Raw genomic sequence first — 26837 nt, 5'->3', positions numbered from 1 at the left:
TAGTCATCTCCCGACTTGACTATGGGAATGGCCTGTACGTGGGCATTCCAGCCTACGAGTCCCGACGTCTACAGGCCATTCAAAATCAAGCTGCTCGTCTCATTCTCTCCCTTCCTAAATCCTCCCATATCACTCCTGTTCTCAAATCTCTGCACTGGCTCCCTATCCGCTTCAGATCTCTCTTTAAGTTAGCCTGCTTTGCCTTTCGAGCTCATTCCCGCTCTGCCCCTGTCTACATCTCCTCCCTAATTACATCTCACGCCCCCAGCCGCATCCTTCGCTCTTCCTCTCTCTCTCTCTTGCACATCCCCCGCTTCCGCAAATCCAGAACTGGTGGCACCCGCCTCTCTGTTTTGGCCCCCCAGTTCTGGAACAGCCTCCCACTTCACATTCGTTCCATCCCCATCTATACCCATTTCCGAAAAGCCCTTAAAACCTTTCTTTTCACCCAGGCCTTTCCTTCTTAGGTTCCCCAGATTCCCTCTGTGAGCCCTGACCAGGTCCCCAGCGCCAGGAAGCCGCTTGGCCGCAGTGCGCTTTATTAAATATCTTTTTCATTTCATTTCATTTCATTTCATTCAAAGTACGCCCAGAGTCTGGGGTGGTATCCAAGCCACTGGCTACACCCATATCCTCATACCAGTTTCCCTTTTAAAAGTCCTCCTCAGGGGGCCATACACCTCCTCCTCGTTCCCCCTTCAGAAAGGTAGTGCTTGCCAATGAGTGGAAAGTCCAGGGGATGATAGGGCCTGGACAGCGCCGGCATTGGCACCAGGCGGGATGGAGCTGGGCTGGATGAAGGCACCCTTTGTGCCATCAGTCTGAATCTTGGAGCAGATCCTGAGGGCCTAGCTGACGTAGAGGGTACACCTTCCCATGGTTACCAAACACCAGAAGAGCCAGTGGCCTAAAAATGGCATGTATGGTATCATAGAAATCCTTAAGTTGGGCGTGCATCGCGCCTGTACTGGGAAACTCTGGTTAGAGCAGAGTAGGCCCGGACACCAGGTTTGCAGGTGGAATGGGCCTAGAAGTACAAAGTCTAGAGGGTGAAGCCAAAGAACACCAACTTCTTCTCCTTGTGCTTCTTCGTCTTACCAGACTTTGATGAGGCGGTATTGGGATGGGAAGACAATCATCTGTGGGATCGACCCCAAGATTTTACACAAGAACAGTACCGGTAACAAAGTAGATTCTTCTTTTGTGTCGCTAGGAGCTTCATCACCAGGTTGTGAATTGCCTTTGGGTGCATTGATTTGCAATCGGCGCAGGCCTTGGGGTTGTGTCCCGACCCCAAGCACCAGAAACTGACCAAGCGGGGATCAGACACAATCTCCCTGAAACAATGTCTACAAGGCTTAAACCCTGATGGTTTTGCAGCAGACATATCCCTAACAGAACTGGGAGCATAAAAAGCTTAAAAATGTCTACCACAAAAAACAAGCAAATTTGGTAAAAAAAAATGACCAATGTAGCTGCTCTCTGGATTGGAAAGAAAGAAATTGATGTCAGTGCACCAGGGTGGAACATATATGGGCACCGCAGCGTCACTGCCGATGTGGCGCCACATACTGGTGCATAGAGGTACTGCTCAAAATTTTCTGGATACAGTTTGATGCCGTGGGAATATTCGAAGGTGAGGAATCTGCAGATAGAAGTCTCTATTAAACTGTAGCCTTCTGTATGTACTCTTTAAATTTATTTACCATCAAAGGTATGACCAAGAGCTGTTAAAAAATGTCTAGAAGTGGTATCGGGCATCCCTATATTGGCACGTCAAGAGAAACATCAAGCAACAAATTAATACAATTTCTTGGATGCAAGGCTTTTCAGCCTGACAAACGAATTTCAAATCAAACAGTTCAGAGATAAAGTGTGGTGTTGCATGTCAGGTGGATCTATGGGAGGTTTACTTCTCGGGTGAACTGTTTTCACAGGAATATCAGTAAGTCTCTACTGTAGGACTATCTTAATGACGATCCTGCTCGGAATAGTAAGTAGTAGCCAACTGAAAAAAGCAAAGGTCTAAGCAAAACTACTTATTTGACTTCTCTTTCCAGCCAAAAGGTGCTTTATTCCCACAAATAATAGTAAGAATATGGTCAAAAAGAGTGAAAAAAAAGATGCAGCCACAGCATGATAGACACAAAGTAGAAAAGCCAAATGACATGTCCTTGATTCACCAAAAAGGATCAGAGCGGACTTCACGAAGTAAGTGGGTACTTCTCTCTCCTTTTGTCCTTTCCCATTTAAAGGTGATTTCTTGCTATAAGAATAATTATTAATCAATTAGAAAAGGTGGTTTGGTCAAAACTGTGACACAAGTAGAAAGATCTTAAAGCATGGGCCTTAGTACTTGCAGGTATCCTCTAGTAAATACTGAGAAAGTGAAAAGGCTGTTAATCCTATAGTATTAAACGTTTTCTTTCTTCCAGTGCCATTTCAAAAACCAAAGTTCTAATTGGAGACAACCACACATGATCAAGAGCTCCACAGGTATTACTACACCAGTAAGGAGTCTTCCTCACTCTTACTGCAGCGGCCTATCATTCAATTAATAAGTCATTTATAGAGCACTGCAAATCACCCGTGAGGGTCTGATGTGCTGGAGCTTCTGACTGCTGCGTGGAGGTTGTTTATTCAAATAACCAGGGCTTTAGATCTCGTCTGAATTGTTGGAATGGTGGTGCGGTCTTGAGGTGCAGGGGGAGGTTGTTCCAAGCCATGTCTGCAAGGTGCAAAAGAAGCGTCCTCTGCAGTTGGCTCAATGGATCGCATGTGACTGAAATGGAGAGGGAGGTAGATCGGAGGTGTCTGGACAGTTGGTGGAAGGTTAGGCGTTTGCTGATGTATGCTGGTCCTTCGCTGTGCAGGGCTTTGTAGGCGTCCCCAAAAATATAATTATATGTGTAACTGGAGCTTGAACTCATGCAATTTATTTGCCATCACAGAAAGACTAGCACTTAGAATTTCATATTTGAGGACAGGTTGATGCCTCCATAAGTGGCATTTTATTTCTACAGAAAACAGTTTCCACCTTAAACCGCATACCGAACACTGCACTTAAGAACATATGTGGCAAACCAATGTCAATGCTCAATCCAGTAGACCGTTTATTTACTTGTTTGAAAGAGGCATGTGGGAAGATGAATGGACAATATTATTACTCAAGTACAAAAGAGCCATTTTTGGTAGATTTAGGGGTTAGGCAAATTGTGGCAAACAAGTGGAAGAAAACGGCCATCTAAAAAGTGAATAAGGACTTTTAATGAAGCTGGAGGACTTATTTCGGGAATTTTGTACATCGCTTAAATGCAAGCTTGTTTCCACTCCAGAGTATTAGTTCAGTAGTCAGAGGATGAATTGTAGCCTTCCGGTCGAGTGGCACATTGTTCTCCAACTGGTGAGGCCCAATCTGTGAAAGAAGGGAGGGATATGGCCTGGGAGGGTTGACCACGAACCAGCTAGACAGAGAGCATAGTATAGCTCAAACACTTGTAGCATCAAATAAAAGTACTTACAACAAAATGAACGTTTCTTATAAATCGGCATATAAAAACTAGGAATTTTTATACTTTCGAGAGGTAGAAAGATCAGCTTTGTCCCCATTCAAATCTTGGAAATGCTCTGGACAGGTTTACAGCCGAAGAAGCTTAATCTTTTCTAGCCAAGCTTCTCATGATCCCTTTCTCTCTTCCAATAGGAGTGATAGGGTGCCGACTAAGCCCTTAAGTGGAAAAATCCCACTAAATGTGTATAAAGCATACAAAACATGGATTGTGTTCAAATATTGACTGATGGACATAGGACACCTGGCAGAGGGCACACACAATATGATGCCTGTAGGAACATAAAGACAGTCAACTTGGTTCCCCTGACTCCATAACAATCATATTTGATGGCTAAAGCACATTGGGAGACCCACAACTCAGAGGTCCAATCTTGAGCTTTTATGTGGATTAGTACCGACAACGCTAAACCACAGTGTACACAATGGCCTTGAAATAGAGTTAAATTAGGATGTCTGTTATTGAGAGTTCAAACTGACGTGCTGTGTCTGAGGGACATACAACTACTGTAGGTAGGTGCATGACAAATACTTGTAGAAGAAAAATGAAAGCGAAACAGGAGAGCCTGCTGTCAGAGGGGCCAGGAAGGAGCTTTTCAGAAGTCATCTACCATATATGATCCACACCTAAAACCTCAAAAATGACATTTCTCATAGCCTGAATGTCTGACTGTCGACTGGATAGCTGAGAATAGTGTGACCTGCCCAGTCCTTAAAAACAAAACATACATCTAAAAATATATAAACGTCACATGTATTATCTTCATTTCATCGCGTTTTGAGCAAAGAAGTATGGTTATGCTGTTTATAAACAGTTTTGGCCAGTAGAAGTTGGACACTTGGGAATATGCTTGAAAACCTCACTCTTAAATTTTAATGTCCATCAGCATGCTTCCTTGTACTTACATGCCCTTTTCTGTACTAAGCAGTCAGACACCTACATCACCTGTAACTGTAAAAAACGTAACCGAAATTGACAGCAAAAAGGAGAGTTGCTATCTATTTGTTCACTCGACATGTTACAAAACTCAGGTTTCTGAAAATGGTGGATCCAAAATGACAATCCTGGTTCATATTGTCGTCACATGTATCTTACATAGGGGAGGGAGAGAAGCAAATTACTGCAGATGTCAAGTTTTTGAACAGAGTTCTTAACAAAAGTTGTCTTTCGGGCACTCCTGATTGCAGTAGATAAAACAGTTGGACAGAGAATGTGAATGGCAAAGTCAGTTTTATCTTTTAATTTGATAACGTATCTCTTACTAATTCACCATTAAAAGTTATTCCTCAAGTCTATCTGACACCATTACTTTTATATCAGTCGAAGCTATAAAATGCCACAAGCATAATCAAATACATATTCAAAACCTGGATATGCTTGGTCTTTCCACTGACACACAATTCATTTTCCAGGTCACGGGGGAGAGGGAGGAAGGGGGGGGGGGGGGGGGGATAACCGTCACCTACCAACAGATTCAGGTAATTGAAATCAATCCCTAACATAACACATTGCCCTTCTGTGTTGAGTACCTACCCAATAATGTTGGATACTGCACTGAATATCAATTCGTAGAGTTCCTGCAGCTCGAGACTTAGCCATATGCTATGTTCTTAACACACTATTCAACTGGGGAAGCAATGATTGACATGGAGGAGTTTAGGATTTATAGATGAGAAATCAACCAGTACACCACATCTCCTCCAAAACCAAGCACTGCTGTGTGCAGAGTGGCAATGCAGCCTAAATAACAAGTGGAGAAATGGGATGGATTTTAATGAATATTTGGAAAAACATGAGCGTTGCTATGCTGTGGTTCGAGTTTGGCTGCACATAAAAAGTAGGTCAGAACCTTGGTTTGTCAATACTCGGTCAATTGGTCTTAGACATAACTGAAGATTGCAATATAGGCGAAGCTGGATTGTACATGAAATGTAGCATTTTTACCTCCATGTAAAATTTCATGAGAAATCTAAACTCTATATTCTACTTTCTCAACACTGTGTATTTGACAGCTTCTACATATTTACTGTAAAACTATATTTTCTCTAGCTCTGCGTGGGAAAAAACATGAAAAAAGACAGAAATCGCAAAGTGGTTTTGACAAAGAATGTCAAGAGTACCAGTTTGCTGGTGCATTCTGAGGGTACGCTATGCAGTCACCACTTTGGAGAACCCTTACCTGATCCTCTTGCGGCTGCCACAGCTGCTGCTGCTACTGGTCCATATGCTGCAGCTGCTGGAAAACCTAACCATGAAGAAAACATAAAAAAGGTAAAAGAAAATTGCAGAAACATTAGCAATATCAAAATAATAAAACACCCATGCCTGGCTTCAATGGTAGGAGGTTCATTCAATCAGAATTGGTATAGCGCTGCTAATCACCAGTGTGGGTATCCAGGCGCTAGGTAGCAGGGTTCGAACTAGTGAAGTTAGGAAGCTGCTTTGAGTTAAACCTCCCTAAAACGTGGACAGTCATGTTATCTGCACGATAACCGTAAACGTGACCAATTGAATAAGCAAGTAATCCAATAATGTTATATATGATATATGCCTTAAACCACGGTTCACTATTTGACCCTTTAGGACATTTAATGCCAGGGTTTTAAAAATTACAATTACGTCTTTAAAGAAAAGTAAATCTAGAATACTAGTAAGAGGATGCTGAATTAAAATCATTTGAATTTAGGAAGCTAAACTGAAACGTTCTTGAATTAGTCAATAAATTAACCTCTTACTCCATAGGAATGCAAATGATTTAATGGGCAACTAATAAATAATTTTATACCAGGAATACATATAAACCTCGCTAGACAATCTTGTGTCCGTTTTAAGATACCAAATGTACAAAATAAACATGCCTCAACATCGCCAGCAGATATTATGCAACAGTTATGTTTTGATGGTCAACTTAAGGAAGTTTCTAGACTATAATATAAATATATATATATATATATATATATATATATATATTAGTGTAATCAGTCCAGTGATTAAGTAACAAATCTTAAAGGAAACAGCAACATGTTAAATCTGTGGATCACCTTTACTAACTATACTAACTATATATTTATTTATTAGCATGCGCACCAAAAGACTTCATAAAAAAATTAACACATTAGGGCGCAAATAGCCATATCTTGAGCATTTTTCAGAATGTTGCACAGCAGCACTTTCTACAGCATGGAAAGCGGACAAGAATGAATGAGGTGATTGAAGGTTCCAAATTGGGGCATATGGGTGAGGCTTGGTCATCAAGTACTCAGGGACAATCCTATGATGTGCTCTGTACAATATACTGCGCCCTCTTAACCTAATCCCTGATTCACTAGTAGCCAGTGGAACTAGGCAAAAACGGGACCAGAGAGGTGTTCCTGGAGACCAGTATTGGTTGAGGATTTTGAAGATGCTCTCTGTTATCACCGGAGGAGACTGCAAACCACCTTGGAAGTCCCCTTTTTGACACTATTGCAACCGTTCATTCTAATCAAGCTATGTCTACATAATAAGATGCAAGTTGCACATTCATACTCAGAATTTAGGCAGCTTCAAACATTACCATGAACTAAAGCAAAAGTTAATTTTATTATACTTAATTTCCTCAGTTACCGTAAGTGCCAGTGTCTGTGTTTGCTACAACTATGAGAACATATGAGCACTGGTCCAATATTTCAAGATGTACATTGGTTTTACACTCTGGATTGAATATTGAGTTCCTGGAAGTGCTGATAATATCAAATGTACAAAACTGAAAACTTTGTAGAGCACACTGATATAGCAGTTGCCAGATTTTAGAAACAAGGACATCTGCTACGAAGTTATGCTGTTTAGCTTTATCCGTAGATGCAAAACTCAGGGGCAGCCTTAGGCATGTGCAAGCTGTGCACCTGCGCAGGGCCACCAAACCCCAGGGGCCACCACGCCAATATATATCCTTAATATAATAATCCTCTGAGGATGGATATATATTTGCGTGGTGCCCCCTGGCAGGGATTTGGCGGCCTCTCGCTCTGTTCCACTTCCAAACACCCTGACCCCACCACTCTTCACTGGCCTCCTCGCTCCACCCCACCCGGACCCCCCTCTTCCGGGGCCCCCTACCTACGCTCCCTGCCCAGGGCCACCATGAGCCTAGAGCCGCCCCTGCAAAACTTGTCAAAACTTCCGACGAAGAAAGTGCCCCAGTTTGCTGGTCAAAAGCCTGTCTGTTATCAAGCAGATGCCCAAGTTCTTATGTCTTGGCTGGCGAAAGCAGCGCATGAGCTGCTTTCGCCATGCGAGTGCCTTTAGCAATCAATTCTCCCGAGGGCTTACATGTACGCGTCTGCATAGACAAAGATGCTCTTGCCATTTGACCAACGCAAACAACATGCGCGTGACTGTACAGACTGTGGACAGTCCGACGCCATCTTGCAGAGCTTTCGTTGTTATAGCAACGAAAATGCAGCTTCGCGTATGCAGCTTGCCGCGTATAGGTGTACAAAATGTGCACGCGTACGGCGGTGTGCTTTCGATTTCCCTCCCTCCCCTCTTCTTCCATTGTGTGCGTGCTTTCGCTTGGCGGCTTGCCGCGTATGTGAGGACAAAATGTGCACATGCATAAGCATGTTGGCGTGACCTGTATCAGTTTGCCTGTCTATCTTTGTTTAGCATGCGTTAGCTTGCATGCTGCCATTAGTTCTACTCACAGCTCTTTCTTGTTTCCAGAGCATTGCTAGAGCGTATCTGTCTGGCTCTATGCGGGCTCCTGCGTGCCCTCGGGTGTTCAGCACAAATCCTTTAAAAAAATGCTTGATCTTGCTGCTTGTTATTTCGTGGTATGCAGAAAATAATTTCACGGACATTCCCTTCTATCTACCACGGATGAGAAAGGGGATCCGAACACAGGCCCCACGAGGTCCAGAGAGAACCACAAGTTGGCAGGGGGAGCCTCACAAAGTGAAAAGACGAATAACCAGCTAGTTTCTATGTTTCGCCTGTGGAAATAATGATGGTGTTTTCGTATATCATTTTCTCTGCTCTGGCGTTTTTTTTTACAGTTATATGTTGCTTATTTTGCGTAGTGGTACCACCCAGCGTACTCATATGCGCTACAGTACTGGACAAACTATCCCAGCGAGGGCTTTCCCGTTGCTCCATGGCTTCCCGCAGGGCGACTTAAATCAGTGCATACCAACGTCAGCCCTGTAAGGCGCACCTGGACTTTTTTTTCCTCCCTGTTCTTTCATGAACCCCTGTGATAGCCCTTCTTCTAAAGAGATCTGCAGAGGCAACAACTGTAGAATTAATCTCTTTACAAACATCCAAATTAAAATGAGCAAAATTAGTGCATTTTCCGTGGCCTCGTTTGAATTTGAGACCTATATGTTACACACAGATCCCTGTAGCATGCACCGTGCACACCGAGCTATTTGCAGTTTCCACTGTTTCCAACCAACGGGACCTCGCAAGCGCCCATGCTGGAAAAAATCTGGTCAGATTTTTTCAGCATATTCCTGTCCCTGCTATGGTGCGAAGAAAGGTCCAGTGCTGTCCAGAAGTGGGCGAAGAATGCTGCCTTAGGCTGGAATACTATGACAGATAATGAGATCGATTCCGGGCCTCATGGCGCACAAGAGTGGCCTACTCGGAGGCAGGCGGAGGGGGCATCAGAGCCCCTTTGTCCCTTGTTTTCGGCCCTGATGTCGTTGGGCCTTGCGATGACCGCCCCGTCCACCGGTGCAAGGCCACGCCAGCTGTGGGTGGCACACAATGGTAACATTTGTCGGAATGTGCAGTGAGTTCTGGGATTTCTGAGATTGTGGGTGGAGTAATAGAGATGAAGAGTGGGGGCCTTCAGAGAGACAGGGCATTTTGGGATGGGGAGGGGGCAGTAAGTGAGCAGAGAGAAGAACCGTGAACAGGGACACTGGCTGCTGTGCCGGTCTTGCAGCCTTTTGCCTCCCGGGTGACCACCACGGAGGGAGGCGCCCTGGAGTCTCTGCGTTTTTTTTCCCTATTTTGGGGTTTTGTGTTGAGCAGCAGTTTACTTTTTGCAGGGCACGAGGTAGAGCGCGTTTTGCCTGGCATTTTTACCTCATGTTTTTACCTCACATTTTTGCTCTGCAGGCGGTGCGGCTCCAGGATAGATGCAAAAACAACAGTTGGACAGAATGCAGAACAATGTCATACATTCACCCCAGTACAGAGATCTGGGTCCATCACCACCCCCCCTTTTGTACCGCTTTGTTTGTTTGTGAGTCCCTTGCTCACTTTGCCACTGGATTCAAGCAAGCCTGGCTGAAGACTGCTGTAATGACAGAACCCGGTCCTAGGAAGCTTGTTTCCGGTCCAGGGAAGGCATGGCTTGGCAGTTCGGGTTGGACTGTTCCCATGAGGCACAGGGTCAGACTGATTTGCATATGGCCATGTCTGAACTGGGGTGGCAGAGTGGGCTAAAGAACGGTGATGGATTAAACCCAGATCTGTTGACTGAGTGCGAGTGTTTGATTGGTTCAGATGTTCCGTCCATCACCACCCCCTTTTGTACCGCTCCAGGATAGATGGCACATCTGTAGCTTGAATGCTTTAGATTTGCTACAGTGGTCTGTGGTAGTTTTCCCTAGCAGAATGCAGCCTCACCTGGTGGCGAGACTTTGGCCCCATTCCGTCTGCTTGCCAGCCACACCCAAATTTTTGGGAGCATGTTTCGTGGATCAAGACGGAAGATGGTGGAGAGAGGACAGACTGACGTGTTTGAACTTCTGCCTTTTTTTATGGCACTGGCATAAAACTGGTAAGATGCATCAACCCATAATTTTATTCAGGTTTTGAAGTAAATAACTCCAGAAAAACATTTTGTCAAGTCAGTCCTTGGGGTTCAGAGGTCAACTGTGATAGTCTGGCACAGTAATAACCGGGAAATGGGCTGCTTTGGAACTATGCAGCGTGGTGTCGGGTGGGGGTGGAATATGAACTGCCCCACTGTCATACTTTGCAAGCCTTTCCCTCTCTTTTTGGCTCTTTGTCTGGTAACGGGTAGCCCCCGTTGGCCCTTCGCTGTGATAGATGGTGGGGAGGGGACTGTTTAGAGAACTTGAACGTGTTTATGGACGGGTGGTGCCAGATTCGTCGAGGATATTATTGAAATGTCGGCCTTATTGCAAAGACATAATACGGACTGATTTTGTTGAGATATCTGTGGAGGGGGCCATGCTACCCTGGCCTCAATTGAGCTCAGCCCCCCCAGTTTTGCAGGACGTTACGTGTGTAGTGGCAGATTCGGCAAGTTTGCACGCTGTAAAAGAGAGAGAAGAACAATGCTATATCTTCTAAGATCTGGGGGGACCCTGGGCAAGAACAAAAGCGACATTTAACAGAAATTGTAGTATTTCACGCTCTACTTTTGGAGGTTTTAAAATAATTTGCTTTTATGATTGGAGTACACTTAATGTGGGTAAATAAGTCAATTGATGCGTTTAATTTTAAACCGTGTGCATATATTAATGTAAATGCACTCGTACGGGTGGACAAATTGTGCACGGGTATGGACAAGAGATGTGCTCGCGTACGGGTCTTCACGGCGTTTCAGCACAACGCACGCATGGCACGCTTTCGCTTTCCCTTCCCCAGTCAGCTGTATTGTGTTTTATGGGGCACACATAGCAAAGCAACATTGACAGCACTCTCTGTTAGGGTCTCCCTCTCTGCGACTGCACTTTCTGTTAGTGTATCCCTGTCCATGACAGAACTCTGTTAGTGTATCCCTCTCCAGGACAGCACTCTGTTAGCGTCTCCTTCTCTGTGACAGTACTCTGTTAGCGTCTCCCTCTCTGTGACAACACTCTGTTTGTGCCTCCCGGTCTGCGTCAGTGCTACTGTTTGGGTTCACCATAATTTGATAGTGTTAGCATTCCTCTTCCTAAGACAGCACTCTGTGATAGTGTTCCTGTCGCCGGACAGCACCCTCAGTCAGGGCCCCTCGCTTTAGGAAGGGCACTGCTGTCAGTCCGTTCCTCTCTAATAGTGTCAGTCCTGTGCTGCAGCGCTCTTCTTCGTGTCAGGTTCAGCGCTTCCATCCCACGAGAGAGCACCTGTCAGTGCTCCCCTGGAGAGGGTGCCCTCCCTACTGTGAGCGAGCTCCTCGCCGACGGAGCACCCACTGCCATTACCCCCAGGTCCCTCCGTCCTCGACACCTTCGGAAACAAATGAGATAATTCTATCTCCGACAGAAAAAAAGAAAGAAGAAATGCTGGACTTACCCCCACCCCCACTCCCGACGGGAGTACAAAAGGGTACAAGTCCCAGCATTCCCTCTGTTCTTTTTTTCTGTCATTCTGACAGTAGAGATTGAGGCGCGAGGAGCTCGGAGATTGGAGCTCCCGCGCTGGACTTACTTGGACGTTTAAAATCTGGATACTTTCTGCCTCTCCCTCCCTGCCGGGCTTGGGGGGAGTGGCGTGGGGGCTGTTTCGCGCTGGTCTGGCCGCGCGTGGATGGTGTTCCGCGTGGTCCGGCGCTTGCCCGATGGTCGCCCCTCCCGGTCTGCCTGGCTTTCTGGGGGGCGTGGCCTCCTGCTCGAGGCCGGCTTGGCTGTGATGTGATGTGATGACGCCTTCCGGTTTCCTCGGCCTGACTTCCGTCCTCATGGGGGTCAGGCGCTCCTGATTGTTTGGTGCTTAAATGGCAGGGCAGTGGTGAGTACCGCGTAGCGGTTTTTGGCGATTCCTACTTCTTACTGCTTTCTGTGCTGTGCTTCTTTGGCCGTTTCTGAGGATGGGCAAGTGTTCTAAGAAGCGACGCCATAGGGAGAGGTCATCTTCCTCTTCCTCGAGTTCATCTCGTTCTCCTTCTCCTAGGGCCAAGTCCAGGCGCCCTGTTGGGGGTGTTGATGCGCGTTTGAAGCGCTTGATTAAGGAGGCCATTGTTGAGATGGGTGCTGGCAGGGCTCGCAGCAGGGGGGCGGCTTCTGCTCCTGTTTCTTCGGACTCCTCTGGGGATGAGTCTGCGGTGGCAGGGGACTCTGACCTCAAGGGGAAGTATGTTGACAAGGACGCTCTGCCGGATATTTTGCGTCATGTCAAGGAGAACATGGGCTTCGCTGATGTGGCTGCCCCCAGTACTTCTGGTGGTTCTTTGCTGAGGCAGTTCCAGAGTTCTGCCACGGTGGATGTCCCGGTGCACCTCTTTATTAAGGATGTTTTGAAGCGGGAGTGGGCTGATCCGGATCGTATTCTGGTTCCACGTTTTATGGCCTGGCTTTACCCCCTGCAGGATATGGCTTCGGAGCTGCCGGATTCAATCCCCATTGACTCTTTTGTGGCAAGTTTGGTGGGTCGCACTTCATTGTCGGAGGACGCTGTGCTGAAGGATCCTGTGGACAAGAAGGCTGACGTTGCTCTTCGGAAGGTGTATTCTGGCTCCCATCTGGCCTTGAGGGCTGGGGTCTATGGTACTTACGTGTCGCAGTCCTTGCTGTGTGACATTAAGTCCCTCTATCAGTCTATGGATGATGCCACGGACAGTTCCACTCTTCTTGGACACATAGAGCGTCAGGTGGAGCTGCTTTCTGATGTCTCTTTTGACGTGGTGCGGGCGGCTGCCCTCTCCGGCGATGCTTGTGTGGCGGCTCGGCGCAGTCTTGTGCTGAAGGACTGGAAGACTGACTGCGCAGAAGACTTGTGCTCTGCGTATGCCCTTCCAGGGTTCTATGCTGTTTGGGGGGGGGGGGGAGTTGGAAGACAAATTGCACAAGCTGTTTAAGGAAAAGAAGCACTCTTCTTCTTTTAAGGCTTCTTCTGCTGCCCCTGCTCCCTTTAAGCCAAGGCCTTTCTTCCGCCCTTCTTCTCGTAGGCAGTTTCGGAAGGGCCAGGGGAGGTTTTCTTCTGGTCGGGGTCGGGATTGTAAGGCTGGGTCCCCTCCTCCTGCTAAGCCTCGTTCCAGACTCTTTGGCTGTGGTTCCTGGGTTGTTGGTAGAAGGGCGGCTGCACTTCTTCCTGGATGCCTGGGTTCAGTCCTGTTCCGACGCTTGGGTGTTGGACATCTTGCGCGAGGGTTATGTGGTCAAGTTCTTTGTTCCCCCTCCAGACTCCGGTATCCGCCCGACTCCCTGACCTGCTTGCCGGTCCAAGAGAGGTCATCTCTCTCAAGGGGTGGAGGCTCTTCTTCTGAAGGGGGCCATTCAGGAGGTCTCTCCGGCGGAGGTGGGGTCGGGCTTTTATTCCCTGATATTTCTTGTGCCCAAGCATACGGGGGGTTACCGCCTGGTTCTGGATTTGAGAGTCATGAACCGGTGGGTTCTAAAGATTCCCTTTCGCATGGAAACTCTGCAGCGGGTGATTCCTTTGGTGCTTCCGGGTCACTTCATGTGTACCCTGGATCTACAGGATGCCTACTACCACGTTCCGGTGCATCCTCGGTCCCGTCGCTTCCTGAGGTTTTGTGTTCGTGGGCGTCACTTCCAGTTTCGTGTGTTGCCCTTCGGTCTGCGGTCTGCCCCGAGGGTTTTTACAAAGGTGGTAGCTCCTTTGGTGGCTTAGCTTCATCTTCAGGGGGTGATGTTGTACCCCTACTTAGACGACTGGTTGATTCATGCTCCATCCCGGGTCCTGTTGTTGGAGGCGCAGGAGTTGGTTTGCTCCGCGTTGTGTCGGCACGGGTTCCTGATCAACGTCCCGAAGTGTCAGTTGTCCCCCTCTCAGGACTTAGTGGTCATTGGGGCCTGGTTTCGTACGGACCTCAACCGCGTGTTCCTGCCTGTCCCTCGTGTCCTGACCCTGGTTTCCCTGGCTCGGCTGTTTCGGGCAGGGGGTTGTTTTCCGGTCAGCCTCTGGTTGAGGCTTATGGGTCTGATGGCGGCGACTGTCTTCACGGTGGCTTGGGCTCGGTTCCGCCTGCGCCCTCTGTGGAGTGATCTTCTGTCCCATTGGGATCCTGTGTCTGGGAATTTGGGGTTCCGTCTGCCTGTGTCTCCCGTGGTCCTCCCGACTCTTGTTTGGTGGTCGACGAGTTGCATCTGTCTCGGGGTCTCCCTCTGCAGCCTTCCCCTTCTCTGGTTTTGACTAGGGATGCGAGCTCCCTGGGGTGGGGAGCGACCTTGGGGTCTCGGTCCCTTCAGGGTCGTTGGTCCATCCTGGAGTATCGCCGCTCCTCCAACTGGAGGGAACTGACGGCGGTTTGTCGGGCTGTGATGGGGTTTCGTGCCCTGCTCCTGGGTCGGAACGTTCTGGTGCGTTCAGACAATGTGGTGACTGTGGCGTATCTGAACCATCAAGGGGGGGTCCGTTCGGCCTCTCTGAACGCTGTGGTTGTTCCCCTGTTCTGTTGGGCGGAGGGTCACCTTCTGTCTCTGATGGCGATTCACATTCGGGGAGTGGACAACTTTGTGGCGGATGCCCCGAGTCGTTGCTTTCCGGGATCGTTGGAGTTGTCTCTCACCCAGGTTGCGTTTCAGCTTGTGTGCGTGAGGTTTGGGCGTCCCTTTCTGGACCTCTTTGCCTCCCCGCAGAATGCGCAGCTGCCTCGCTTCTGCTCCCGATTCCGGCAGGAGGGTTGTTGGGGGGTGGATGCCCTGTCGATTCCTTGGCCTCCGCGCCAGCTTTATGCATTTCCTCCCCTAGCGCTGATTCCTCGGTTTCTGGCGCGTTTGTGTCTGGAGTCTCGGGATGTGGTTGTGGTCCTGCCCTTTTGGCCTCGGAGGTCTTGGTTTCCGACGGTTCGTCTGTTGGCGATTCAGGGCCCTTGGTTTCTCCCCATGTCCCCGTCTCCCCTGCGTTCGTCCTCGTCCCTGTCTCTTCTCCGGTTGCGGCTGTCGGTGTGGAGGTTGAGAGGCAGGGGTGGCGGCGCCGTGGCTTCCCTGAGCATTTAGCTGTGGCTCTTCAGGGTTCCCGTAGACCTTCTACCCTCCGTTCTTATGATCGTCATTGGAGTAATTTCAGTCGTTGGTGTGCGGGGTTGGGCCTTTCCCCTTTGCTATGTTCCTTGCAGACTGTACTTCAATTTTTGTGGGAAGGTTTCGAGAGGGGTTGGGCTGTGTCCACTTTGCGGGCTCAGTGGGCGGCTGTGAGGGCTTTTCGTTCCCCGTGGGGGTCCCTGTCGGATGATGAGGACTTGGTTTCTCGTCTTTTCCGTGGGTTTTTACCTTTCTCGTCCTGTGTCCAGGCCTTCCTTTCCCTTGTGGGATTTGCTGGATCCTCCTTTTGAGCCCTTGTCGGACGTAGACTTGAAGTTTGTTACCTTGAAGGTGGTGTTTCTGGTGGCCATCACCTTTGCTCGCCGCCGTGGTGAGTTGGGGGCCTTGATAGCGCGTGAGCCTTTCTTGTCCTTTTCGGAGGGTGGGGTGGTTCTTCGCCTTGATTCTGCTTTCGACCCAAGGTCGCTTCTCAGTTTCACCGGGCCAGGAGTTGGTCTTACCTGCTTTGGGCCCTGAATTTGATTCCCCGAGGGGTCCTTGTTGGTCCTTGCTGGATGTGTGCAGGGCTCTGCGTGTGTATCTGGCGCGCACTTCTGCCTTTCGTGTTTCAGATTCCCTTTTTGTCTCCTTTGGGGCTGCTTCCCGTGGCCGCAAGGCTTCCTCTGCCTCGATTAGTAGATGGCTGAAGCAGGTCATTTCTTTGGCCTACTCTGTTTCTGGTTCCCCTCCTCCGGTGGGTGTCTAGGGTCGTTCTACTAGTGGGGTGGCGGCGTCTTGGGCTGAGGTCCGGGGTGTTCCTCTCTCTGAGATCTGTAGGGCGGCCACTTGGGCTTCTCCCAATACTTTCATCCGGCATTATCGCCTTCCCAATTTGCTGGGTGTGGAGGGCGGTTTTGCTTTGGGGGTGTTGGGTTGTGCTCGCCCTTGATTTCTGTGTTTCCAGTAAATCTCTGGGTTTCTGTGCGGTCCTGGTGGTTTGTTGTGTTTTTTCTTGTGGATGAATGCCGGGTTGCTGCTTGGTATGTCTCATTTGTTTCCGAAGGTGTCGAGGACGGAGGGACCTGGGGGTAGTGTCCTATTACGTATGGTAATCTTCATTACTCCGGGTCCCGTAGTCCTCAACACCTTCGTGACTTCCCTCCCTCCCTTTGTGTGCCGGCCTTCATCTTGGGCTTAGTATTTCTGAGGGAATGCTGGGACTTGTACCCTTTTGTATTCCCGGCGGGAGGGAGGGTGGGGGTAAGTCCAGCATTCCTTCTTTCTTTTTTTCTGTCGGAGATAGAATTATCTCATTTGTTTCCGAAGGTGTCGAGGACTACGGGACCCGGAGTAATGAAGATTACCATACGTAATAGGACATTCACACACAGACAGGCTTCGTCGCAGCGCGCTAGTCCGGGGCTGGGCCGGATGCACAGTACTCCGAGCACACAAGGTGCACTGGGCGAACACGGGCCCAGCAGACCGCTCTGAGCTCCAGCTGCGCTTCCCGGAGGCAGCCGAGCCAGAGGCCCAGACAGCAGCTGTTCTGACTCACATTCACTGTCCCCGCGAAGGTCTGCTGCTCACTGGACCTGCCTCTGACAAATGAAAGGACAAGATTAATGACAAGAAAAGACAGAGAACGGTACCCTAAAGAGAGATGACTGGGGGGAGACCGCACCAGAAGTAAGCGTCGGCTACTAGTGAGGGGAGGAAGACAAGCAGGGTCAACCACAACTGAGGGGGCACCGGTCGGGTCAGTTGCAAAAGGGCTGGCTTTACAGGATATTGTGCGTTGTTGTGTGACTATTTTCTGGTCTGGTGGGCTGTTATTTATTTATTTTTTAATATCCCTGCCATAAGACTAAGGTGAAACACAAGACAGAGACAGGTACCACTGAGAAACAAGCATTAAAAATGCAATAGGTCTCACCTTTCATTAAGTTAAAGCCATTTGCGTTGCTGTACGGTACAATTTGCAAAGCAAATGGCTTTAACTTAATCAAAGGCGAGACCTGTTGCATTTTCATTGCTTGTTTTTTTTTGCCACTGGGTAGGGATAGCGCATGTACCCAGTATTTTTAATAAGCTGTCCCGTATTCAAGAGGCTTCATATAGCAAACAGACATCTGCTTGTTGTCATCTACTTTTAGATGCTTTTCCATATCCGGTTTCCCTCAACAAGACATGAGTTAGTGGCTTCTTCAGTGTTGGGGATCATTCTGCAATCCTTGCAATTGAGCTCCTAAATACAACAAAGGTTGTCTCATTCCTGTCCAGGACAAGCCCTCCACAGTGATGCTAACTGAGCTAAATCATTTAGGGCTCGTTATATTTACTTTCAAGAACGTGATTTTCTGGCTCCATGGATTGGTACTCCTTCACAAAACAGGTGGTGTCAAACAAATCTCATGCATGAGCCTAATTGACAAGCCAAGTGTACACCATCATACACACTATGACCACTTGGTTGACATTCAAAGCGGTGTGCACAATCAGCATGCAGGTATTCTCACCTACCTATACAACATAACCTCCAGTCAGCATCGCTTTTTCCACAGCGCCTACCACACTAAAGACCAAAACACTGGTACTATATAACTTTCAACACAACAGCCCACCTGGATATCAACCACATCTTTAAATCTCAAACAGTTCAACCATACTTGCACTCTCTGCATACTATTCTGCGTGAACCATAACCACCAGAGTGCCCGAGGCCTATCCGCTGGCAATATGTGACTTACACACATTGCTGGTTGCTGCAGGAATTTATACTACCTACATCTTTACCTGCGCTATATGTCCCCGACCCCTATAGCAATCCTTTACCAGGATTATTATTGGTGTAGCATCACCTCACCAAATCTTCACAACATTCAATCCAAGCCTAAAAAAGCACACACCACAAAATAATGTGTTATCACCACAAAAGCTTAAACAAAGATACGAGCACATGATACGCGTGTTAAAACCTAAACAAAGACATACACAAATCACAGGCACAACCCTTATAAAACCAGCAGAACATACAGGGAAACAACTACAACCACCTCAGGCGCCATTCTGTAAGTCCAGAAACAACACACAGCTGAGGCGAACGATGACTCTTATTGCAATGCATAACTTGGACAGCCACTGGATCAAATGCCCATAGAACTTGAAGATATGCACTGAACCCGTACTAATAACACATTATAGACAATGTAAAAAGGATGAAACTAATTAGTGAAAGTGCCCACTTTCCTGCTCATTAACAGGCATCCAAAAGTCAGTTGAACTCCTCCTATGCATGCCACCACTCTGATCCAAGAATAACTTATTTAAATTAATGCATGACAGACTGTTCCTGCTACAGCGCTATTGCCAGACTTCGTAAAGAAACTATACACTCACAAAATAAAAATTACCTTTATAGCTGAAACATTAATATACATTGCTAATTTGAAAATGCCATGATTCTCCAAAACCACCTCACCTTGAGCTAACATCAGCCCAAATTCAAGCCTTGAAGAGCAATACAAGACCCATCTTGTATGTATAAATATGCGATAATACTGCATATGTGACGAATAAACAGGAAATATAGGCTAGGTGTAAATGCACGGGTATATCTATGATCTTCTGTGATAACCCATTAGCCCAAAGGTGAAAGTCTCAGGGAATTTTCTTCAAAGGGTTGCTCTTCAAAGTCTGCAGACATTCAACGGTATCTATTCACTTATTTTGGAAATCTCATTTGTATGATGGGCTCTTAAATTATAAGGGTGGACTAACAGAAGCCAAGAGTGAGAAGTCAGCCTATTTCTAACTTATAACAAAAATCTATCCTGAAAATACCTCTGACCTACAAAAGCAATATGAAGAAAGCCATTTTCAAAATACAACATGGTTTGAAATAAATGGTTACCTACCGTAACTAAATGCATCATTGCCCCCTGCACTGACAATACCCTTCGACCCATGTATCAATCATGCCAACAGCAATATACAGTGAGCAGTTGTATATTATGCCAAGGCCGAAGGACGGCTAATAATTCATTATGCTAACATGCAAATCTTACCATGAAAGGTAACAGCTAGGTGGTGGGCAATGCATTCTTGCCTTAGAGACCGATACAGAAAACATAAAAGGTGACCCTTGTAAAACATAGGGCGTAGCTGTATGTATCCAGTACCTTCCCTTCCAGGGGATACGCATTCCTGTTGTGATTTCGGTTGGACAACGGTAAAAACCTTGGCGACCACGAGCTTAGAAGCTAGACTTACATTATGCAAGCAATCCGTGTAACAGTTTATGCATCCTGCACATTTACAAGGATACCGTGGAAGTTACTGCCTACAACTGAAGCTGAAATTGACTTAAATACTTGGACATCTTTTAATTGCCGAGGGCCAACTTCAGTTTATAATTTATGCTGAAATATTTTCCAGTCCCGGTTTCCGCATCATGACTTCCCTTGATCATTAGCAAATATTGAGCTAAATATTTGCTTGTACAGGAGACTTTCAGCTTCACAAGTAAACAGTGGCAGCTGCAGATAATGTCAACCCTTGAAAACTAATCTAGGTGAGCGCGATGGATAAAAAAAACGTGCCAGGGCTGACATCACTGCTAATTCCACAGATTTCTAAAAGGTGAAGGTGACGATTTAAGCTAAATTCTGCTACTGACACAGCTTGCCTGGATCTTGCAGAAATCTCAATTGCAGTCAACTTCACTGGGCACGACTTGCATGCCAAGGCATCAAGCAGCGCAACAAGGACCACCCCACTAATACTCGACAACGAAAAAGGTTGCATAAATAAAAGTTTCAGACAAACAAAACTACATGGCAACTGCAACGAATTCTAAATTCCTAGCTACTAGACATAGAACTACAGGAAAAGACACAAGACAACTACTCTAGAGTTGGGCTAGGCTACTGAAACACCAATTAAAAAAGACATACTTGCATTTAAATATGGTAACAAGGCTGTTGGGGAGAAAAAGGTAGATCTTAGTAAATAGTTGTGCATCTCCTAACGCAATTTCCAGATGAAGAGAAACTGATAGACAAATAGACACAAATTACAAATAGAAATACAAATATGCATACATACGAAAAAAGGAAGATCAAGCATTTTAAACATAGCCGGGGTGAATGTCCACTAAAATCAATATTTTCATTTATCGTAGTAACACAGTTCAAGCACCCGTTTGAGAAAGAGCAGATTTCGGCTAACATTCCATGCAAACTTGATTACCCTGGCTAAGGCTGAACTGTCCTAAAAACATACTGTGTACATAGTGCTAAACACACATGAGCTTGAAAGTATTTCACCGTTTGCTGTGTCCGCAGCCCCACTAGCTCAAACAACTTAAACCCACACGGGGTTGAGAAACCCAGAGACCTGCTAGAACCTGAATCATGCTCTGCAGCTAGCACATAGACCATAGAGACAAAACTATTTTAATGAAAATGGGCATCTTGGTAACCCCGTCTTCTCTACCAGTCTGCTGCATACACATAACGACAGGCCATCAAAGAAGCGATCAGAAACGCGCTTCTTTCGCCACTGCAAACACAGCGGACAGCGACATCCGTCTCCATTAGATCAGGGGATACAACAAAGGCTTCAACAACAAGATCATGGGGGCAATCATTTATAGAGTGCAAAGCCCTCCACCATTTTTGCCAAGTTGCTCTTTCATTTTAAAACTGTGGGATCCACAACTGACCTAACAAAAAATCAAACAACCATGGACTCATTATTCCTTCTGCAACAACATCTTTTCAACTATAAAACGTCTTACGATGGGATGGGGGGAGAAATAGAGGTAACTTGACCACAATTAATATTTTGTACAGTGCAAACCAGTGCACGTGTTGAAGCAAGGGTATCGGTGTTACTGTCACCAAATTAAATGGCACTCCTTCAAATAACCCAGGCAGAAGGAATTCCATGTTTTGATGAGGCAGCTTCAGAGTATGCTTGTATAAGAAAAATCAAAGAGACAACCGCCTCCTCACAATTCTTAATGAAAACAGTGCTTCGGCTGTTTCAATTTTTAGGTCGAGCTTTCGAGGCCTGTTGTATACACTTTAGTATATTTTTCTGATATACTTTAGTATATACTTCTTTGAGGACTTGCAGCCCATGCATATGCTTCCTATTATTTGGCTCCATTGTCACTCTCAGATTCTTTCTACCCATTTGTCCACAGGATGCATGTCATGCCTCTGCCTGTGTTTATATTTAACTGAATGGGGGCGCATAGTTGCCCCCACCAAACGCAAAACTGAAGTAGCCTAGTGCAGGTAGTAATCCAACTGTTCAGAATAAATCCGTATATTACATTGTAATCCAGTTTATGCACTCTGTTATCCAATTTTTCAAACTTCTTCACCCACACGCGAAGAGGATTTGCCAATTTACAAGATTTCACATGTTAAGGCTGGGTCATCCGAACCTCTTGCACAGAACACGAGTAGAGCAATTTCGTCAGACAGTGTAGTTTATTTAAAATACCCAATGCATTTCGGGCATCTGGTGCCCTTCATCAGGGGTCACTAGAATAACAATTTAAACAACTGCTGTTACCATTCAAAGTTTACAACATCATCAATCGAATACATTGATACTCAATAAAATTTCAAAACACCATGTCATTAGTCAAACTTATCATGTTAGTTATGTAGCCAAAGTTATGCGTAATTATAACGGGATTAACATTCAGTCCCCGTGTTTAGCTACCCCCACATCCTGCTATAACTTACTCCTTCTGAAATCACATTCCCAACCGACCTTGTTACTCTATGGCTTGCCCCGGCCTCATGAAGAATCAACACCTCTCAGACACCCGCACCGATTGTTACTATTATTTCCTCCTTCGCTACCACATTTCCATACAGCACTATCAACACGGTTTTCTCACACATATACATATCTCCTTATGCGCCCATATCTATTGTAGCACTCGCACCAAAACGGTCAACATTCGCACACATTACCCAACTCTCCTCCTCCCTCCAAAACTAGCTTGAGCCCAAACACACATAATCTCACTCGCAAATCATTCCACCCGACTCAACACAATTACGGTGCATCTCAACAAACACATGTCCGCACTGCTATTCAATCACACTCATCACATCTTTAAACTGTCTCATGAAGCGAAAACGTCAATCCTTCTATTTTGTAGCAGACGGGTATCATACCTGCCACTGCCGTTACGGGACATCCAACTTGATTTCTTCACTAACCGATGTGTTTACCCTCCTTCTTCCTTCCCCTTATTTAAACACCTCTCCATCTCCCTCATTGGTCCAAATAATTTGCATTTCCCACCACTCAAGCTATAAACGGTGTATTCCTTGCATACAGACTACGTTTCCCATCATCCATGGCGATTGTAAAAAACTTTAAAACCGTCTCCTGGCATCTGATATTTTACATCAAACCCACATCATTTGTATAAACCGAATTCATTTGTAGTCCAACATATGTAAAAGTTCTTATACTTCCACCTCTGTCTTTAGTGACGAACCACGATGTATCGCCCTCCGTGTGGGGCTGCTGTGTTCAGTTCAGGTGATAAGTTTGTCTAATGATATGGTGTTTTGAAATTTTATTGAGTATCAATGTATTCGATTGATGATGTTGTAAACTTTGAATGGTAACAACAGTTATTTCATTTGTTATTCCAGTGAACCCTGATGAAGGGCACCAGATGCCCGAAATGCATTGGTATTTTAAATAAACTACACTGTCTGACAAAATTGCTCTACTCGTGTTCTGTGCAAGAGGTTCGGATGGCCCAGCCTTAACATGTGAAATCTTGTAAATTGGCAAATCCACTTCGCGTGTGGGAGAAGAAGTTTGAAAAATTGGATAACCGAGCGCATTAACTGGATTACAATGTAATATACGGATTTATTCTGAACAGTTGGATTACTGCCTGCACTAGGCTACTTCGGTTGTGCGTTTGGTGGGGGCAACTATGCGCCCCCATTCAGTTAAATATATTTACCCAGGCACCGTGTGGGCATGGTGCCGAGCCAAATGGCACGCTTCAAGGAGAACACATATGCAAACAGTTTGAAAAGTGAGTAAAAAGGTGTGCATCCCTACTCTTGTGAATTCTGCCTGTGTTTAGCCATCCCCGAGAGCCGCGGCTAAGTACTATTTAAATACACTGGTCGCCATTTTAACATTTGTTTAGGAACTCCTTTATTCTTTCTTAAAAAGCAATTCACAGGATTGGAGCAGTTTTCACCCTTTAACTCCGTTTTTGTAGACAGGCCTGTAAATCTGGTTATTTAGTCAGATTTGCTGTGCATTACAAGACAGAGGTCAAATGTCAGACACTTATCAAGTACAACTTTTTTTAAATTTTCGGACTTCAAAGTGGGGGGATTTCCTGGTTTTTAGGTCTCGCCCCTAGCGATACACAGCGCAGCAGTGTTCGGGCAGCGAGAGTCCTTTTGAAAGGGTTTTCAAAATGGACCTAGGAAATGCACACGCTCGTGCGTGTTTATTTCTATGGCCCATTTTGATTGGGCTTGTAGAGCGTGTTGTTTTATACGAACATGCAATAGGCCATAGGCGGCCACGTAGGTCCGCCCATGGCCTATTGGTGTCTGTTACGTGCACCAAAGCCCATATGTTTTCAATGATCGTACCCAGACACGGGCGCAATAATTGAAAACATATGCCTAGCAGTGGCATGCGAGCGCACCATTCGTGGACGTGTTTTTTTTTTTTACAATAGTGATCGCAAAAGCGATCGCTTTCAGTGCTGCTTGTTGAAGAGGCTATCTCTCTCTTTTTTTTTTTTAAATTGGTTTGCCGGCATGTGCGCTGGAAATGAAATACATTTAAATTGCAAGGTAAACTTCTGCATGGCAACAATAGCAGCAACTCGGCATAAAAGCTGCAGCCACCGCCATCGCTACCCCCTCTTCAACATTCTCCAAATACCACTTCACTAAAACTACAGACAGACGCAGAGGTAAAAAAAAAACACTGGCACAGCTTTGAATATAGACTCAGAGCTCCAAAGCCCGATTCAGCAATCACAAATGCAAAGAGACCTTGGTGTGTGTCCTAATCATGTATGTGCTTCAGAACTGCAGAGGACGCTACACGCTAAATACCGCTTATCATGGATCTAGAGGGATTTATGAGGATTGGTTAAAAGGTCATTATACTCCACAGACACCGCGCACAGGGGCAGCACACAGCAGGATTGCTGGCACAATGGCACATATTGTACGTTCATGTGCCCTGCAGGTACTGGGTCCTGCCCCTGCTGCTGGCTCCGCACCCAGCTCCTTGGATCCCCCCAGAGGGAGGGGTCTGGGCACCGTAATGTAATTTACCTTGGGGCGCAGGGAGGGGCCTGTGACTCAAACGTCATCTCTGGTACTGTGCAGTTTTTTCGTGTCCAGCGTTACTCTGCGCTGCTCCTGAGACCAGCCTGCGCCCAGAGAGCTCCTGCAGGGTTAGTGAGGCAGTGCCAGTGACTGGGGCGGGCTCTGACTGGGGTGCATTGGTGGTACGAGGGGCTGGTGGTACTTGGGATACACAAGCATTCAGGGGGGTGCCGATACTGTGCAGAAACTGAAGGGGGGCGGCTGCGCTTTAGGAGAAGAGAGGAATGAAGGGGGCTGACGCTCTCTCAAGAACCACGGATCATAAGGAATGGAGAGATGGGGCAAATGGGGTGCTGCTGGGACACAGGAGTAAACAGGGTGGTGCTGCTGTGGCACAGAAGTAAACAGGGTGGTGTTGCTGTGATGCAGGAGTAAATGCTTGGTATTGCTGTGGTACAGGAGTAAACGGGGTGGCTGTGGTACATGAATAAACGTGATGTTGCTGGGGCACAGGAGTAAACTAGCTGGTGTTGCTGGGGCCCAGGAGTAAACGGCGTGGTATTGCTGTGGTACAGTAGTAAACGGGCTGTATTGCTGTGGCACATGAGTAAACGGAATGGTATTGCTGTGGCAAAGGAGTAGACAGGCTGGTGTTGCTAGGGCCAGGAGTAAACGGGGTGGAGCTGCTGTAGCACAGGAGTAAACGGGTTGGTGCTGCTGTGGCATAGGAGTAAACAGGTGGTGTTGCTGTGATACAGGAGTAGACAAGTGTTATTGCTGTGGCACAGGAGTAAACGGGCGGCTGTGGTACATGAATAAATGTGATGTTGCTGGGGCACAGCAGTAAACTAGCAGGTACTGCTGGGCACAGGAGTTAACGGGTGGTATTGCTGTGGTACAGGAGTAAACGTAATGGTATAGCTGTGGTATAGGAGTAAACAGGTGGTATTGCTGTGGCACAGGAGTAATCGGGCTGGTGTAGCTGGGCTACAGGAATAAATGGGGTGGTAATCTGAAGTGAAAAATTAAACAGTGTGGTGCTGAGAGAAACAGCACAGGGGTATTGCAAATCTAACAGATACATTGAGTTTGCAGGACGGAGTTTGGGGTGGCCTCGCCTAGTTGTGAAGAAGTCGAGTGACTCGAAGCGGTGGGGCTGGGTGCAATAAACAGAGCCAGGGCTGGTGATCGGAATGGCAGCTGCAGGGAGGCTGCTTAGGGGGCGGGCCGAGAGCGGGCTACCCTGGGAGCTGGGGCAAGAATGGCACACTGGTCTCGGACACTGCCAGTGCAGAGAAGTGAGAGTGGGTGCACGACTGGCACAGCTAGGAGGGACCCCTGTTGGTGAAGGCAGCAGAACTGGGGGTTAGGACACATTGACTCTGGGAATCCCACTGCTGGGTGAGGGGGACACGCACCACTGCAGAGCTTAAGTAACCCCAGGCTTCTCTCCACAGCCCTTCACGCCAGTCTAGGGATCAGCGGCCCCGGGAAACCCTCAGACAGCATGAGTGAGACCATTTATATAGAGCTCACTAAGGACCAAAACCATCTCTTGGTGCCCAGAAACAGTATCCTCTGGTGTGCAGGCCAGTTCAGAGGGGTCGGTGTGTGTGTATGTGTGTGTGAGGGGGGCCGGGGGGGGGGGGGGGGGCGGGGGGTGGAGAGGGGGGTCCAGTAGGGGATGGGCGGAATATGTGATTTTTTGTTAGTTTGTTTTTCAATCTGATGTGGGAAAGTATATCATAGTTTTTATTGACTAAGTAAATATTTCTAAAAACAAATCCTAAAATGTGCAAATACGTAGTTGTATACCTAAATATGTTGTGCGTTTACTTCTATTTTAATGTAAACATGATTTTAGATATTGTATTTTTTTTTATTGTGTTACCAGAACTCCCTCAGTGACATTACTGCATCGTAATACGTTTACTGTGTATGCAGCATGTCTTTCCATATCGGTACACATGAAGGTATTTAATCCATGCCAGTAGAAACAGATGCAGCATAAGATAACATGTTATTTTCAAGAACGCGCA

At 46.8% G+C, this 26837-nt stretch overlaps 1 protein-coding gene across 7 annotated transcripts in view; it reads right to left on the bottom strand.

Annotated features, from left to right (window-relative positions):
* MSI2 (musashi RNA binding protein 2) overlaps positions 1-26837 on the bottom strand; it is a 1814765-nt gene that overhangs the window by 265612 nt on the left and 1522316 nt on the right. For 4 of the 7 annotated variants that reach the window (XM_086954835.1, XM_086954839.1, XM_086954833.1 and 1 more), the window contains exon 11: positions 5749-5814. In XM_086954835.1, coding sequence (XP_086810961.1) covers positions 5749-5814 — 66 coding nt within the window. Of the gene's footprint in view, positions 1-5748; positions 5815-20391; positions 20416-26837 lie in introns of all 7 variants that reach the window. The other 3 variants (XM_086954834.1, XM_086954832.1, XM_086954836.1) reach the window with 1 other exon arrangement.

Source organism: Lissotriton vulgaris, chromosome 2_1 (assembly GCF_964263255.1).
Source record: "Lissotriton vulgaris chromosome 2_1, aLisVul1.2, whole genome shotgun sequence".
In the NCBI taxonomy this organism is placed as follows: domain Eukaryota; kingdom Metazoa; phylum Chordata; class Amphibia; order Caudata; family Salamandridae; genus Lissotriton; species Lissotriton vulgaris.
This window is presented reverse-complemented; position numbering and strand designations above follow the sequence as displayed.